Here is an 18,955-nt window from a genome sequence, read left to right as displayed (position 1 = left end):
ATTACTGTAATTGAACACAAAAATAATGCTCAAATGTTTTAATCATTTTTATTACTCTAACATGTATTTTTAAATGCTAATAATTGTGCAGGAACATCTACTGTTTCAAGCAGATATATATATATATATATATATATATATATATATATATATATATAGATATAGATAAATATATATAAATATCTATAAAAAAACTTACAATTGATGTCTTGAAAGTACAAATTCAAACATCCACTGATGTTTAGCTTTGTTGGCTTCAAATAGCTTTTCTGGGTGGTGGTTTATGAGGTGACTACTTGTCCAAGGTGTACGCTGCCTTCCACCTGAGTGAAGCTGGATAAGCTCCAGCGTGCCCCGCGGTGATTTCCCTTGGTGCTATGTGACGTGACCAGCTGGCTGTGTTAAGTGTGAAAGGTTCGAGACAAAAGTGGTAGTACTCTTTGCTTTGCAGTACGCACACTTTCTTACCTCCGCCAAAGAAGTTTATTTTCACTAGGGTTTGTTTGTCTGTTTTGTTAGCAACATAACTCAGACCCAGTTTAATAAAATTTTCAAAAACAAAACAATTCCTCTTACCCGCTAGGAAAATTAACTTCCTGCTCACGGAGTTCTACATGCCAGCTTTGCCGTTCCCATGCTGTGCAGAGTGTTCTGGGAAACGTAGTTTAATTTCAGACCCAGCCAACACGAAAGCGCCAGAAAAAAACTACGCTCACCAAGTTTTCATTTGATATTGTCACACGTCACGGCATTATTGTGAAGACTTTGAAACAAAAACCCTGCGTTATCTACAATACCATTACAGCCCTATTGTTAACAGGCCATGTGCAAAAAAGAAAAAAAACAAGTCTGGCAGATTCCAAGTGAGGAACACTTAACAGTATTAAATGGCAGAATGTCATCCACAATGATTTGAAGCACATTTTCTGTGAGCGCACACCTTTTGCAATGTTTTGTTTGCACTGATCTTGCACACCAAACACTTCAGTGAGTGTGGAATGTCGGGTGGTTGTGTTTCAAGCAAGTGTGCAGTTTGTTTGTTGTTTCCGAGCACATTCGGCAAACGGGCTCCTTCTTGTTAATGGGCTCATCTAGTTTTAAAAGTTTGAACTGAAATGTTCCCGCACTGGTGCAGTTGCATTTGGTTTTGTCATTATTTTGTCCATGTTCTCTACTACATTTGTTAGTAATGGGCTATTCGTTGCACCGTGTGATGCTAGCGGGCCGCGGTCCCTCCTCGCCGCACAAAAGTCAAAGACAACTAATAAAGGACAAGAGGATTCACCCCCTTCCTTCATTCTGCTATGGCGCAAAAGCACACAGCTGCTAAAACCTATAAAAAGTTGGAATGCTCTTTAGATAGATAGTACTTTATTGATTCCTTCAGGAGAGTTCCTTCAGGAAAATTAAAAAATTAATTTAAAGCCGTAGACACTCATGCATGTGGCGATTTATCGATGCTGTAAAACTTTTACTTTATCGTTGGGTTAATTAACTTAACGCAGGGCTATTCATGCATACAAAATGATGCATCACAATTTCCAGTTTCTCTATTTAACAAAAGGAGTAGGAAGAAGCAGAGCTAATTTAATCAAGCCCTTTTCTTTTACATAGCAGTTGCTAACACTTTGGGGACGGCGTGGGGCAGTGGAAGAGTGGCCGTGCGCAACCTGAGGGTCCCTCGTTCAATGCCCACCTAGTACCAATCTCGTCATGTCCGTTGTGTCCTGAGCAAGACATTTCACCCTTGCTCTTGATGGGTGCTGGTTAGGCCCTTGCATGGCAGCTCCCTCCATCAGTGTGTGAATGTGTGTGAATGGGTGAATGTGAAAAAAGTATCAAAGTGCTTTGAGTACCTTGAAGGTAGAAAAGCGCTATACAAGTACAACCCATTTATCATTTATTTATCATTTACTTTTGTTTACTTTCTGTTCTCAATGTGTTCACAATATACTCCATGAATATTACCATTAATGAATAATAAATAGTGAAGTAAGTTATATTTCATATGGTGAGATAAATAAGAATTTCTAAAGAATGAATGGATGGACGGAATAAAGTCAGAAAGTTTTTAATGGTTCTTTGTCTTTGTACTTTGTAAACACTTTAAGTTTGAAGAGTTTCTTGAATTGGATCATATTAGAACATTGTTTAATTTTTTTGCTTAATCCTTCCATAGTTTAATTCCACATACTAATATACTAAAGGCTAAAGGTGTTAAGTGTTGTACATGCAGACAAATGTTTTAAATTAGATTTTTCTCTAAGGTTATATTTTTCCTCTCTTGTTGAGAAGAATTGTTTTACATTCTTGGGTAACAAGTTATAGTTTGCTTTGTACGTAATTTTAGCTGTTTGCAAACTCACTATGTCGTGGAATTTCAGTATTTTCTATTCAATGAATCAAAGTTCTGAATGTATTTATATCCAACATTATGTGCTATTCTAACTGATCTTTTTTGTAACACAGTTCATGAATGAAGTGTACTTTTGTAGTTATTTGCCCACATTTCTACACAATAACTCAGATAAGGTAACATTAGCGAGTAGTAAAGAATATGGAGTAATTTTTGGTCCAATTTATCCATCCATCCATTTTCTACCGCTTATTCCCTTTCGGGGTCGCGGGGGGCGCTGGCGCCTATCTCAGCTACAATCGGGCGGAAGGCGGGGTACACCCTGGACAAGTCGCCACCTCATCTCAGGGCCAACACAGATAGACAGACAACACTCACACTCACATTCACACACTAGGGATATTTAGCTTTATTCATTATTGACGTATTTCTTGACTCCTTATGTTGTATATTTTTTTATATGATATTTACAGTTCTTTTTTTCATCAGTCATTATACCTAGAAATTTGGTTTCATATACCCTTTCAATTTCTATTTCATCTATTTGTATTTGTGTTTGACTTTCCCTTCTAGTGTTACCGAATAGCATTATTTTAGTTTTACTAAGGTTAAAGGATAGTCTGTTGTAGTCAAACCATCAATTTTTGTTAATTTCTTCTGTTATTATTTTTATTAGCTTTTATCTGTTCTCTCCTGAGCAAAACACTGTTGTATCGTCTGCAAAAAATACTAACCTTCAGTCTTCTGTAACTACAAATGTCATTTATATGAAGATTGAACATTTTTGGTCCTAGTATTGATCCCTGGGGTACACCACAGGATATATTTAGCGTTGTAGATGTGTGTTCGCCGAGCTTCACGTATAGTTTCCTGTTGATTAAGTAACTTCTAATCCAGTTTAAAACAAACCCTCTGATGCCATACCAATCTAATTGTTTTAACAAAATATTGTAATTGTGTCAAATGATTTAGTTAGATCCATAAACACTGTTGCTGCACAGCTTTTACTATACTTTGCATGTGATGTAAATTTTTCGTCAAAAAGTGCCTCCGCAGATTATATTTCTTTGAGACTGCGTTTACTTAATTGCAAAGCAAACACATCGGCTTTCACACTGCATTGTCAACAAATTTGTTATTCTGCCCTCGCTACTCGGCTCCAGCGTGTGCAGCTAGTTAAAAGCAGCTAGTTTAAAGCAGAAAGAAAAAAACAACTCCAATTTTTGTTGAGGTGTTCCTTATTTTTAATTATTTTCTTTCCTTAGTTTATTTCCTTACACTTCTACCTTCATTTAGGTTGATAAGACTGTAAATATTAACACAAAGTAAAAATAACAAAAGTATAACATAATTTGTGTATTTTACATAATGTCTATTGCGTTTTTTAATTAAATAAAATAGGTTGAGTGTTAATATATTCACACAAAAACCTATAACTGTTTAAACACATAAAAATTACACAACATTCACACACCAAACATTGCACACACTGTATGTGACTTATCACAATTAACCTTGTAGCCCTCTACTGGTCAAAATAAGCGCTACATATATTAAATGAGGTCTGTTCGTTACTCAGACAAAAAACAAAATGACCACAAATACAAATAACATTAGAAAGTCAGCAATTTCAATACAAAACAGAATACCTTTATGCACAAGTTATATCTTCTTGCAAATGTTTGACCAAGTTTCGTGATGAAGCTTACATGCTGGGATTTCTACCATTGTTGCTGCTTGTCTGGATCTTTTTGATTGATTGATTGATTGATTGAAACTTGTATTAATATATTGCACAGTACAGTACATATTCCGTACAATTGACCACTAAATGGTAACACCCGAATAGGTTTTTCAACTTGTTTAAGTCGGGGTCCACGTCCACGATCAATGTGTCCTTCGCTTAAAAGGTCCTGTTGAGCATTTGCTCGGGGTAGAACATTGATACTTTGTTGTCCAGTTGTTGTTAAAAGCCATATTTTTGCAATTTACTTGTATACATTTTTTCTAGGGTTGAATGAGTATAGTTCTTCGACTCACATCACTGCTGCTTCATTGTGACACATGCCTGTGGGGTCACTGTAGTACTGCATACATGATCAAACTTAGTTTTATTGGTTTCATCAAACCTATTTGGGTGATGATCGGCGGGCAAAACGGGGCCAGCAGTTGAATAGACCTGACTTAACAAATATTGACCCAGGCCCACTTTCAATTGAATTGCTTTTTTCACTGTATAACTTTTTCCTGTATTGGGTAAAATATTTTAAAATCTGTTCAGGGCATCCAGTTAAAAAATAGTAATTTTAGCAAATTCGGGGACCTTTACAACAATGTTAAGTACTGTACAATCTTTCTGTCAAATAAACCAATAAATAACTTAATCAATTACAACATGCATCCGAAGTTGCAAACAATATTCCACATACCAAAAATGCCTGCTTTCCCGTAAGTCCACATTTTCTGTACAGCATTTCATTAGTAGCGTGTCAATATTAAACCGCAGTTTGGACACACATTGCCTTCTTTACTTGTTCACCAGATGTGGACTTGGTTCCTCTACCTCTAATCTTTTTTTATTCCATTGTGTGTTTTGTAGTTTTTCCTTTGCTAATGTGGAGAGATATGGATGATTTAAGTGGTGTAATGTTTAAATACATGTTACGTTTGTGATTTGTTTTGATAAATGACATCTCAATTTAATGTGATTTGATACTAGTTTATGTTTATTTCTGTTCCCTGCAGCAAAGGATGATGGGAGCGTGGCGGTCGCCCTTGGTTACACGGCACACTTGGTCTTGATGATTTCATGCTTCCTGCATATCCCTCTAAGGTATCCAGTAATCCACAAGGGATCACGCTCCTCCATCAAGGACACCATCACAGACAGACTCACAGAGAAGGAGAGAGAGTAAGTCGCCCAACGAGCTTTACTATTCACATGCTGAGCAATTCATTCTCATAGAAACTTTGATTTGATTTGAAAGGATATAATGTACATTGTGAGATGTTTAATGAATAGGGGTCATTGTTACCTATTTTTTGTCATTGCAATTTTAAACCGATTTTTTTAAACTGCTAATCTGCAGTCTTAAAGACTTTTTAATGAAATGTGAGAATGAAACGATCCTTGTAGATGTGTTTGATTTAAAATGCATTAGCTAGCGTAATTATTTCATAACGGAGTATTCCTAGTGAACACACATATTTACATGACAGGAAGTATGTGACTAAGTAAGAAAGTGTTGGGACTGTCCAATCCATTCACACATCCTAACTGTTTGATCGTGTGAAATTAGTGAAACAGAAAACCATGGGATTATGAAAAACACAAACTTATATTGTATTAACCGTCTGAAATGGACTTATGCTGTCTTTAATTTGAAGGGGGTTGTAATATATATTTTTGGCAACACCTCATGGCCTAAATAATTAATTAAGTTAAACTCATTATGCAGTAAGTTAAATGATGCGTCTGCCTTGCGGACTTTGTATATGTAGTAGAGATGCGCGGTTTTTGCGGTCTCATCCGCGGAGTCCGCAGATAAACCGCGGGTCGGGCGGGTGACATGACGAAAAAATTGATTTTAAATAGATTCGGGCGGGTGGCGGTTGAACCATTCGGAAATATTTGATATACATGGTTCAGGGATCAGTATCCTTTACCATTCAAAGAGCCATTTAGGACCCGTGTCACAAAGCGAAGAAGACAATATGAGACGCAAACATTCTCTAGAATGACTGTCGGCAGTCACTAAGTTAACAAGTATTAGGGCGTACTATGAAGTCATTGGCTTTGTCGCTTTCTACAGCATGTACGATCTGCTTGTCAGTCCAGCAACATGTTGTGTGTGGCTTCCGCAGACACACGCACACGACTTCAAGGCATACTGGGTGACACAGAGTACACTAATGGTTGTGATATAAACATTTTTAACACTCTTAGTAATATGCGCCACGCTGTGAAGCCACACCAAACAAGAATGACGAACACATTTCGGGAGAACATCCTCCCAGTAACACAACATAAACGCAACACAACAAATACCCAGAATCCTTTGCATCCACGACACTTCCTAACTATTTTATACAACCCGCTAGCAGCGTCGGTAAAGTGGGCGGGGTTGGGGGCGCGGGGGTGTAAAATATATTCAGGAAATGTCACGGATGCAAAGGATTCTTGGTATTTGTTGTGTTGCGTTTATGTTGTGTTACTGTGAGGATGTTCTCCCGAAAGGTGATTGTCATTCTTGTTTGGTATGACTTCAAAACGTGGCGCATATTAGAGTGTTGAAATTGTTTATATCACAACCATCAGTGTACTCTGTATCACCCAGTATGCCTTTCAATTTTGTACGTGTGATTGCGGAAGCTGGATACAACATGTTGCTGGACTAACAAGCGGTTTGTACATGTTGTTGAAGGTGTCAAAGGCAATGGCTTCACAGCACGCCCTTATTCTTGCCATCAGGAGGAACACCATTGGATATTCGCGAGAACGATAGCGGCTCCCATTGGCTTCTTTACTCTGTGAAACGGGTTTAAATAGCTCTTTGAGTGGTAAAGGTGGCCGACCTCTGATGTATTCCAACGGGCGGCTGGCAGGCGGTTGCGGTTCTGATAAAATGTTGGTTCGGGTGGACGGCGGGTGGATGACTACTTTGGTGATGCGGTTGCGGATTATATAATTGCCTATCCGTGCATCTCTAATTTGTAGTAAGGAATATGCAACTATAATTATTTGATACTTGTTTATATTGACATAAAATGCTGTTTTGGACTGCATTATTGTTCAATTAGGATACTTATGATGTCTGTCTAGCTTGTGTGCTACTGTGTGCATTGCTGTTGTGTAGCTGCTAGTTCCTAGCAGCATATAGCCTACCATGAATGTTTACACTACATTTTGTAACTGTCTGGACTAAAATTCAAGAAAAGACGAACTTTGGGTGCATATGCATCGAAGACATTTAGATATTAATTGGTTGTCCAGCTTTGTATTGGAGCACTAATGTCTGAGATTTTACATGCAAGCCTATATCAGTTTTTGCTCATGTCAGACACGACAACCCTATTATTATCATATCAATAGACATGTTTTATTATAGAAACAAATTATATGTTGGTTATCGAAGTAAAATACTTTTTTTTTGCGTTTTGTTGTGCTGTTAGTCAACTAAGGGAATGGCTTGTAGATAAGCACTGGCACATCTAAGTTTGACATCCATAACAAGAGAGAGAAAGTGTAAGAACAAATGAGACATTATCAGAGCCTGTGATTGAGTGACCATTGCTGTGTGCGATTAGGTCATGGCAACAGCTGGAGGGAATCACTTGGAGTTGCTTTACGCTCCCGTGTGACGGGAGGCCTTGCTGTACTGTATGCCTTTCCCTCCATGCAGGATATTTACAAGAGGATGGATCATCAAAAAATAAACTTTTGGACTGTGTGCTTGACAGACACAGCAACCTGCCAGTGGCCTTTGGTGTCCCAGAGTGGGACCAAACTCTTCAGGAACGCCCTCTGTACATGTTTATGACCTCAGAGGCCCTAGTGGGACATACTCATGCTGCAAAATGATGTGTGGCTAGACGGAAAGCACCTACCCAGTTCTAATGATGTAAAAAAAAAAAAGTAGTGATTAAAGTGTCGGAAAGAGGCAGCCAATTGTGATAAGTGAGGTGGGATATGATAGGGTCTCAAACCCTGGCAGGATTAACAGTCAGTCTTGCACTGTGGGTTCTAGTTTGGTGGTAATTTTCTCCTTACGTACGTTCCCTATTGAGTTGAAGTTGTAAATGGAAGCACTTTGATAAATAAGGTGAGAAACATGGTTGAATTCAGGAAAGAAGTCGCACCAAGATACAGAGGCTGTGTTTGCGTTGCTCTCCCCTGCCCTCCTCCTTCTCCGCTCATCACTGTTTTTGCCAACAAGTTTTCAGTAAAAGTGATGACAAATATTTATTCAAACACTTTAAGTAATTGTTTCTAAAACACTGTTTGTAAAACTAACTGTTCTTAATAAAATGTGTTTTATATTCACATTTTTGGGTGTCTGGAACTATGTTGGTTACATTATTCTTTCATCTGAAAAACTGTTTTTGGTTTTAATACAGGTCGGCCTTTGTTTGATCTTTTAGAAAGTATTTCTAACGATCACTGATGTACAACACCACTGTATTGTCATTATTTGTAAACACGTCAGAGAGGAGGAAGATAGGTCTTTCTGCCGTTTTTTATGGGAGTTCCCAGAAGAACAGTTGATATGAAGTCTTTCTATTAACTTTGGCCAAGTCAATAACATGGCACAGCTGCTCACTCCAGAATACCTTAATGCTCAGACAGTAATAAAGACAAATAAATAAACATAAGTCAGTTATTTGATTAGTGCCCCCAGGATTTTGTGGGATTATTTTGTGATTGTTGCTGCCAGAAATGTCTACATTCGTGGCACCTTTTTAAATTGTTACTGCAAAGGTTGCAATGTTTTTGAGATTTTTTTCAATAATAGTCAATCAATTTTTGATTTTATGAATTTGTCATCATTGTTTTAAGTGTTTTTTGTAACACATAATTTATGTGCTTACATAATTATGTAAGCACATAATTTCAACAACAAAAAAATGTTTTAAATAATATATTTTGTTGTTTTTTACTCGTTTTATACCACACAGATTTGAAAGTAGGCACTAAATGGCAGTTTGAGTAATATAGTTGATATATTGTTACATGTTGCTGCTGCATTGTCTACACAACAAAAAAAGAACATACATTTTTATTAGACATTTCTCATGCGCGTTCAGCGTCAATGAGAGACAAATTCCATCGGCAAAAATTATGCTGATTGGCCAAATGTGCAGGAAAGTTGCAGGGATTGGTTTGATTTGTACAAGTTGGCATGATCGCAATATTGTGAATTGCTGCAGCTCCTTTTGGGAAATTTTTAAAAGCTGTCATCTAGAAATTGAAGAGCATTAATAATGTAAATGAAAATGTATGCAAACCAAAGTATGTTCAACATTTATAATGCTTAACATTACAGAGTTGTTTTCCCTTCTCCAGTGTGTTGTAGAATGATGCTGCTGTAGAATGATGGCTCTTCAATTGTCTGAAAATAAGATGCGGCACCCATCTGAAGTCAGCGGACACAATCACCATGTTGCGCCCACATTTTTTCTTCCTGTGTAGATAGAGCCCAGCTCAAGCTTAGGGGAGATTTAAAGAGATGTGATCCAGATGTCCAGTGTTTGATTGAGAACAGGGCCCGACCATTAAATAGCACTACCTCACTTGGACTTTGCCTCAAGTATAAAGGTGATTGTTTTTTAAATAAAACATTTATTAAAATGTATAAATGGGCACACAACTACTTTTGCGAAAACAAAAAAACTTGAAGCACATAATGTGAATGAATAATTTGGCTGGAATAACCTGTGACCTCGAAAAAAATGTGTTTGGGGTAACAGTTGATGTCTTCTAACGGGCACCATGTGCACAGCAGAAGAGGGAGGAGCCACATTCAAACAACATTATCCTACATAAATTGTCTCTTTCCATGGAAAAGCATTGTTAGGACAGGTAAACGTCCCACTTGTGCATATTGGCCAAGTGTTCTTTCATATTTATTTCCTTTTGTTAATTTGTTAGATAGTAGGGGCATGATTTAATCAATACAATGTGACAATATTTTTCATTTAAGAGAAAATCTGTCTGGCGGGCACATGACTGTTGCCTTGCCCTTTTTTCAAGTCTCACACAAAGGCAAACAAAAGTTTTATGAACAGCTGTCAGTGAGTATGTGTCCGTTCACTAAATTAGTCGTATTTCTAAAATAGTTTGGCTCTAAAACGGACTCCTACAGCCCATGGAAACACCTGATTCCGATAGTGTTTAGTTTTAGAAAAATCAGACTAACACACCTGGATTATGCGATTGAAAACCAAATTTCTCGAGGGGTGGGGGTGCGGCCGAAGAGGACCCTTCGTATCGCACCAGTGTCAACGTGCGAGGTATAACCCCGAAGCAGATACCATTCAAGAAAAATGTAGCAACAGTTGTAATTAAGTGGAGACCGTTTATTTTGCTTCACAAATTAAAAGAAAAGAACATTTTGAAGTGCAAGTGAAAACAGATTTATTGTAAAATGTCGGCTTTATTCAAACTCCCGAACAAAATACGAATGAGATGAAAGATAAATACGCAGGAAAATTAAAGGCGAATAATAAAGCATCCACAAACCTCTTCACACTAAATTTGTGCACTCCAAACTGATGAACTTTATGCACAACTGGCAAGATAGTCCAGAACAATAGAAACCTTCACCTGGAACTGTATCGGTTAGGGCAAAAACAGTCTTATTTTTCAGATTTAAAACTCCTTCCATCAATCCACAGAGCATTTTGAGTGAACTCCAAGACACTCAAGAGTTTTATTTCCATTATTCTTCATTCGAAAATTCCTTCAAATAAACTCTGCCACCGGTCTTTCTTTGCTTCAAACCTGCATCCGCTCTGAAACAGTCTTGGTAGTATTGTCATGTTTGTAGCGCAATCCAAGATCCTTTCTTGATGCTGTCCGCTATTTAACATCAGCATAGCCATTAGAGACGTAATATCTGTGTCAATACTACAGCGGACATCACTTAAAACAAGTTATAAGGATCGGCAGATGTTCTCGTTTAACGTCAGAGGTCAACCAGAAAATAAATTCAATTCAAGTGTCGCATTAGATGGACACTGGGACTTCACAAGTAGGTGTGAAAGTACAAAAAAACGAACTCAGTCTAATTTAGTGCATGGAAACGTAGTTACTGACTTATAGCTTAAAAGACCAAACCATGGCATTGCTATCGTGACTGATAATGCATGTGAGATTCAAGGAACTAGAAGAGGATTGGAACCCATTGGCAGCTACTGGTCTTTCAAGTAGAGGAAGCTTGTTTTCAGCTACTTTCTCATCACGAGAACAGTCACAAATAACAGATAAAAGATACACAGATGCTAGATTTTTACAAAGAAAACGTCACTTAAAAGATTGTAAAATTCTCCATATCAACTCGAAACAATGGAATGAAACTCGAAAAATTTCAAGTTCACTGATTCGCTCATTTTGCTGTCAATCATAAAGGGATTCACATATTATCCTGTCATCATGCAGAAGCTCACCATCAAGGCCAGCTGAGGCGACCCCACTTTCCATGCACTTCCAGAGATGTTTGGTGTCTGATGGGCCAGACAAAGCAGAGCATTTATCCAATGTTTGTCGAGTTTAGCTGCAACACAACAACCAACTCTATGCTGCCCTATTGCAGTCAATGGACGCTCAGCATCAACACTGTTTAATACACTGTGGTGCGACCACTATCAAACAGAAGGAAGTCACGGCAAATGTTGTCAAAGTAGCTAATTCTCAACAGAAGTTGAACACATTCTAGTCCATATTTAGTCAGTGAAATGTAAACACAAAAGTATATATTTGATCACTTATTTTTTTTGACGTTTCACGAGAAGCTGAGCTCCCTAAGCAGTTTTGGAGCAAATGCCACTGTTGGGACCGCACATCAAGTGCTTTGTGCACACTGCAATTTATAAGTGCCGTTCACACTGATGTATGAATGTGAGTGACTGCTTGATGGTGGCCTGAGAAGCGGCCGTAGACGCAAATTGGCAGCCGTGTTTCTGTGAGTCTACCCGAGGGCAGCTGTGGCTACAAATATAGCTTACCACCATCAAGGTGTGAATGTGAAGCGAATGAATGTGTTTTCAGTTCACACTGTAAAGCACTTTGAGTGTCTAGAAAATGCTTTATGAAGCTAATCATTTTTTATTGTTAATATTAAATGTTTGAAGTTTGCGTTGCATTACCAGCCTCGTAACTCGGATTCTTTGTAATTTACTGCTGCCCCGCCCATTGAAATGTATTGAAATCATTCTAATCCGCCTAAAGCAGCACACTTTCAATATGTACCATATTTTTCGGATTATAAATCGTTCCAGTGCATAAATCAAACCGGCCAAAAATGCATAATAAAGATGGAAAAAAACATATAAGTCGTACTAGATAATAAGTCGCATTTTTTGGGTAAATTTATTTGATAAAATCCAACACCAAGAATAGACATTTGAAAGGCAATTTAAAATAAAGAATAGTGAACAACAGGCTGAATGAAGTGTACGTTATATGACGCATAAATAACCAACTGAGAACGTGCCTGGTATGTTAACGTAACATATTATGGTAAGAGTCATTTAAATAAATATAACATAAAGAACATGCTATACGTTTACCAAACAATCTGTCACTCCCAATCACTAAATCCCATGAAATCTTCTTCCTCGGTGTCGCTTCTAAACAACTAGTTTTCTTCATTTCTGTAAGAGTAGCCTCCGCTTTTCGCCAGTCCCTTACAAGTTTCTCGCTTACTCCAAACTTTCTTTCTGCTGCTCGATAACCATTTTCTGCTTCATATTTCATTACTTCCAGCTTGTAACCTGCAGTATATAATTTCGTTTTCGGTGCCATTTTTGTTCAGCCGTTCTTAGTTTTATAAGTTACCGCCAATGTTGAAATGTTCAATTTTCATAGGTACGGAAGTTGTAGCAGGTAGCACTTTTTTTTTTCACAATGCACTTCTGCCATGACCCACCCCCGCCAAATGTTTATTGGTTGACGAGTGTGTGTGACGATTGCTGATATAGGCCTAGTCTCTTATGTGAATGAGATAAATAATAATATTTGATATTTTACGGTTATGTGTTTAAATTTTACACAAGTCGCTCCACACTATAAGTCGCACTCTCGGCCTAACTATGAAAAAAACTGCGATTTATAATCTGAATAATATGGTATTATTCTTTAAAAAAAATAAAACAGAACCTAACTTTTAAATGAGAAATATTGTTTGAAAAGCAGTAAAGTAATTTGTATGGAAAACCATACAATATACACAGATAATATATTGTGTATTACCATCATAATTTTCATCATACTCTATTTTAACTGTTTGGGTTTTTTTGTCCTTTTTCTGTTGGAGCTACAGTTGCCTAAATTTCCCGATGGGGATGAGTATAGTTTTCTACAGTAGTTGTATAAAGTGATAATGTACAGCATTTTACCTTGGAAAGCAACTGCTGTCCACAGAGATTTCGGTTTCATGTTGGTGGTTGGATATTTGCCAAAAAAGCGACAGCAGAAGTTCTCTCTCTCTTTGCCTGGACATCTCTGTCGTGGTCCAGGGAGCTCTGAAAGCTGGTTGTCTATTGCTGGGATGTTACGCGCCATTACGTCCGGCTCATGTCCCACCCAATGAATATTGGTAGTGTTCAACATAGCTCTGTTTTCAATAGGTACTAGGCGCCATTTGGCCTTTCTCGAAGAAAAAATGCCCTATACATGTGGTGTTTTCAGCTGTACAAATCGTTCAAATCGCAGATAGGATAAAGGTTTCTTTAAAGTTCCTCAAGAGGTTATCAACCAGGGTGGAAAAGTGCAAGATTTGTGGAAACGACGAGAAAAGAAGCACACACTCCATGCACACATTCCAGTCCAAGGGAGCAGAGTTGAAGAATGCATACGTTTGCAGAGATAACCTTGTTCAAGGTGTGTTTGATGTACTTTTAACGGTTATATCCCATTTTAGTATTATCTTGATATTATTGCTATCTGTGTTGGCCCTGCGATGACGTGGGGACTTGTCAGGGTGTACACCGCCTTCCGCCCGATTGTAGCTGAGATAGCCGCCAGCGCCCCCCGCCACCCCACAAGGGAATAAGCGGTAGAAAATGGATGGATGGATATTGGTATTTCTTAAACACGTTTGCTACGAATGTGCTGCATGTCACTGGCTTGGGGGCTGACTGTCCCATGTTTATTCCGTGCCTTGTTCTTTGCTGGGCGCGTGTGTCTGGACTGCCGCTGCCTCCTGACTGCGTGGTCCCACGGACTCTTGTTCCCTGGGCACCGCACCTGCTGTTTTGGGTTGGGATCTCTGGGACAAATATATTGTACATACAAATACAAATACTGTACATACACACAATCATTCATACATATATACATCATTCATACCTACACAGGCACACTTATTGTTACATACCCACATACAGAGGTACATTCGCTCCCACAAACATACACACATACAGTAACTACATACACACTTACGTTACATACTCACACTTTCACTGTACAATCGTACATATACACATACTGTACATACACAAGCACATGTACATGCACACACTCATGCATTTAATCACAATTCATCAAACATATATCAGCGTTGTTCCCCTTGGACAGTGGTTCTTAACCCTATTGGATGTACCAAACCCCACCAATTTCATATGCGCGTTCACCGAACCCTTTAGTAAAAAAATAAATAAATTAGAAATTTTAATTCAGGACAAAGTTATATGTTTTTTTTTACTGGTGTACAAAATGAACCGTGCATGAACATCCCCTTGTTCAAAGATCAAAACCAACAAATGAATTCACAACAAATTACACATCTGCAAATAACATGGAAAATTAGAGAGAACGTTGTATGGGGGTATCCATAATAAGCCAATAGGGAGAAGTTTTTAATTACACGATGAGTTTGGTGTGTCTTGACCTGCGCGGCACAGGCTACCCCGAATTCCTGAGGTCGACTCACCGAACCCCTAGGGTTCGATCGAACCAAGGTTAAGAACCACTACCCTAGGGGAAACTGGGTAAAACACAGCACACTGACAAAGCTTAACCTATTGTTACTATAACAATCTACAAGGTTACAGCGTTTCGCATCTCTTTCTTCCCCTCCATTTATCTGCTTTGTTTTGTAATTCAGGTAATCATTACATATATGTATTGTTACATTTAAAAATGTTTTATTGTTGATAATAGTAGTAATTATTATTACTATAAATCATTATTAATGGTACTATTTCTATTGGTATTTTTATTGCTCCATTTGTAGTGCAATAATGTTCATTGTCATTTCTGTGTTATTAATATTTACTTCACTAACTGCTTCTTTGCTATCACTTTTTGTATCATGTTTGTCCATATTGTATTTGCTGATGCTGTTCTGTTGTTGTTGTCTCTGTCTTTTCTACTTTTTCCCGCTATGTTTTCATTTTTTTTACCTCTGTGTCTATCCCCACCTACTCCGGTCTGGCTCTGCCAAATAATAATATAAAGCCATTTTTAATAAAGTCAAATACAAATAAGACAACAAGGGAAGTATCCCACACTTCTCTTTTTTTAAATAAATCTGTACAGCAAATATGGGCATTTACATAAACAATATGATTCGTCTGAGTGGCTGGATAGGACACAAAAAAAGGTAAACAAAAGAAAAGAAAGAAAATGGTAATTTTTATTTATTTTTATTTTTTTTAATCAAAGGCAGCAATCATAAATGAAACTGCCAGCACATAAAATATGTTGCCATCGACAGTTATATTTTGATGAAGATGGGAAAAAAACATTATTCGTAAATGGCAACAAACATCAGTAGACACAAAGTTAAATCATGAAATGCAACCATACCCAAGCAAAAACTATGTACAGGTACAAACACCGTTTCCATGTGAGTTGGGAAATTGTGTTTGATGTAAATATAAACGGAATACAATGATTTGCAAATCCTTTTCAACCCACATTCAATCGAATGCTCTACAAAGACAAGATATTTGATGTTCAAACTCATAAACTTTTTTTTTTTTTGCAAATAATAACTTAGAATGTCATGGCTGCAACACGTGCCAAAGTAGTTGGGAAAGGACATGTTCACCACTGTGTTACATCAGCTTTTCTTTTAACAACACTCAATAAACATTTGGGAACTGAGGAAACTAATTATTGAAGCTTTGAAAGTGGAATTCTTTCTCATTCTTGTTTTATGTAGAGCTTTTGTCGTTCTACAGTCCGGGGTCTCCACTGTTCTATTTTACGCTTCATAATCCGCCACACATTTTCGTTGGGAGACAGGTCTGGAATGCAGGCAGGCCAGGAAAGTACCTGCACTCTTTTACTACGAAGCCACGCTGTTGTAACAGGTGGCTTGGCATTGTTTTGCTGAGAGAAGCAGGGGCGTCCATGACAACGTTGCTCTGATGACGCCATATGTTGCTCCAAAACCTGTATGGACCTTTCAGCATTTAAGGCCTAGTGAAATGAGATTGTATTATTTAAACGGGGATAGCAGGTCCAATTTATGTGTCATACTTGATCATTTCGGGATATTGCCATATGTTTGCTGTAAGGATTTAGTAGAGAACATCGACGGTAAAGTTCGCAACTTTTGGTCGCTAATAAAAAAAGCCTTGCCTTTACCGGAAGTAGCAGACAATATGCGCGTCACGGGTTGTAGGGCTCCTCACATTGTTTATAATGTGAGCCTCCAGCAGCAAGACCTATTTGGACCGAGAAAGCGACAATTTCCCCATTAATTTGAGCGAGGATGAAAGATTTGTGGATGAGGAAATTCAGAGTGAAGCACAAAAAAAAAAAAAAAAGTAACAGCTCCAGGCGGCGGCAGTGGGACCGTTTCAGATGTAATTAGACACATTTACTAGGATAATTCTGGAAGATCCCTTATCTGCTTATTGTTTTAATAGTGTTTTAGTGAGATTGTAAAGTCATACCTGAAAGTCGGATGGCTGCGGTGAACGCCAATGTCTCTCAGAGAAGCCAATGGAGGAGCCAAAATCACAGCTGCCTTTTTGAGCTGCAGGAGGAAGTCGCATAATCCACTGAAGTCTCCGATAAGAGCCGACTTAATATTACAATTTTCCCATCCAAAAACTTGCTGGTTGACGTAGAGAAACATTTTCGCTTGACCGCTCTGTGTTAAAGCTTCACAACAAAGAAACACTGGCTGTGTTTTGGTCCTAAAGGCAGCTGCAATCCACCGCTTTCCACCAACAGCATTGTTCTTTATAGTCTCCATTATTAATTGAATATATTGCAAAATATTCAGCAACACAAATGTCCAAATTACTGTGTAATTATGCGATGAAAAGAGACAACTTTTAGCCGTGTGTGGTGCTGGGCTAATATGTCCCCTCCAACCGATAAAGTCACAAACACGCGTCATCATTCTGCGACGTTTTCAACAAGAAACTCCGCTGGAAATTTAAAATTGTAATTTAGTAAACTAAACCGGCCGTATTGGCATGTGTTGCAATGTTAATATTTCATCATTAATATATAAACTATCAGAATGTGTGGTCACTAGTAGTGGGTTTCAGTAGGCCTTTAATGGTGCCTTCACAGATGTTTAAGTTACCCATGCCTTGGGCACTAAAACACCCCCATACCATCACAGATGCTGGCTTTTGAACTTTGCGCCTATAACAATCCGAATGGTTATTTTCCTCTTTTTTCTGGAGGACACCACGTCTTCTCTTTCCAAATATAATTTGAAATGTGGACTCGTCAGACTACAGAACACCTTTCCACTTTGCATCAGTCAATCTTAGATGAGATCGGGCCCAGCCAAGCCGGCGGCGTTTTAGGATATTGTTGATAAATGGGTTTGGCTTTGCATAGTAAATAAATAAATGATAAATGGGTTGTACTTGTACAGCGCTTTTCTACCTTCAAGGTACTGAAAGCGCTTTGACATGTATAGCGCTTTTCTACTTTCAAGGTACTCAAACCGTTTTTACATTACTTCCACATTTACCCATTCACACACACATTCACACACTGATGGAGGGAGCTGCCATGCAGAGTTTTACCTTGCACTTACAGATGTAGCGACCAACTGTAGTTACTGACAGTGGTTTTATGAAGTGCTCCTGAGCCCATGTGGTGATATCCTTTACAAACTGATGCTGGTTTTTGATGCAGTACTACCTGAGGGTTCAAAAGTCCGTAATATCATCTCTTACGTGCAGTGATTTCTCCAGATTCTCTGAACTTTTTGATGATTTTACGGACCGTAGATGGTGAAATCCCTAAATTCCTTGCAATAGCTCATTGAGAAATGTTGTTCTAAAACTGTTTGACAATTTGCTTACAAAGTCCCTCACCCCATCCTTGTTTGTGAATTACTTAGCATTTCATGGAAGCTGCTTTTATACCCAATCATTGCACCCAACTGTTCCCAATTAGCCTGCACACCTGGGGGATGTTCCAAATAAGTGTTTGATGAGCATTCCTAAACTTGATCAGTATTTATTGCCACCTCTCCCAAATTCTTTGTCACTTGTTGCTGGCATCAAATTCTAATGTTAATGATTATTTGCACAAAAAAAATGTTTATCAGTTTGAACATCAAATATGTTGTCTTTGTAGCATATTCAACTGAATATGAGTTGAAAATAATTTGCAAATCATTGTATTCTGTTTATATTTACACCTAACACAATTTCCCAACTCATATGGAAACGGGGTTTGTATATTTATCCAGAAGAGCTTTGATACCAATTTTTTTGATCCAGCCACACCCAAAAAAGTTTTACACCTCCATTCTTTTCCAAGTGTCCGTCTGTTTTGTCGTGTAGGATTGCATCAGGAGCACAAAAGTTTGATTTGTCTGGGACCTATAATCCTTGATATCACCCGAAAAATATTTTTTTTTGATGAAGTACAGTATAGGGGATCTAGTCCAT

At 38.1% G+C, this 18,955-nt stretch overlaps 1 protein-coding gene across 5 annotated transcripts in view; it reads left to right on the top strand.

Annotated features, from left to right (window-relative positions):
• The window catches only part of uvrag (UV radiation resistance associated gene), a 207,908-nt gene that overhangs the window by 110,573 nt on the left and 78,380 nt on the right, over window positions 1-18,955 (top strand). For all 5 annotated transcript variants that reach the window (XM_061898145.1, XM_061898144.1, XM_061898146.1 and 2 more), the window contains one exon: window positions 5,102-5,267. In XM_061898145.1, the coding sequence (XP_061754129.1) occupies window positions 5,102-5,267 (166 nt within the window). The remainder of the gene's footprint in view (window positions 1-5,101; window positions 5,268-18,955) is intronic.

The sequence above is a fragment of the Nerophis ophidion genome, linkage group LG04 (assembly GCF_033978795.1).
Source record: "Nerophis ophidion isolate RoL-2023_Sa linkage group LG04, RoL_Noph_v1.0, whole genome shotgun sequence".
Classification (NCBI taxonomy): Eukaryota; Metazoa; Chordata; class Actinopteri; order Syngnathiformes; family Syngnathidae; genus Nerophis; species Nerophis ophidion.
Note: the sequence above shows the minus strand (reverse complement) of the source record. Positions and strands in the feature narration are given on the sequence as shown.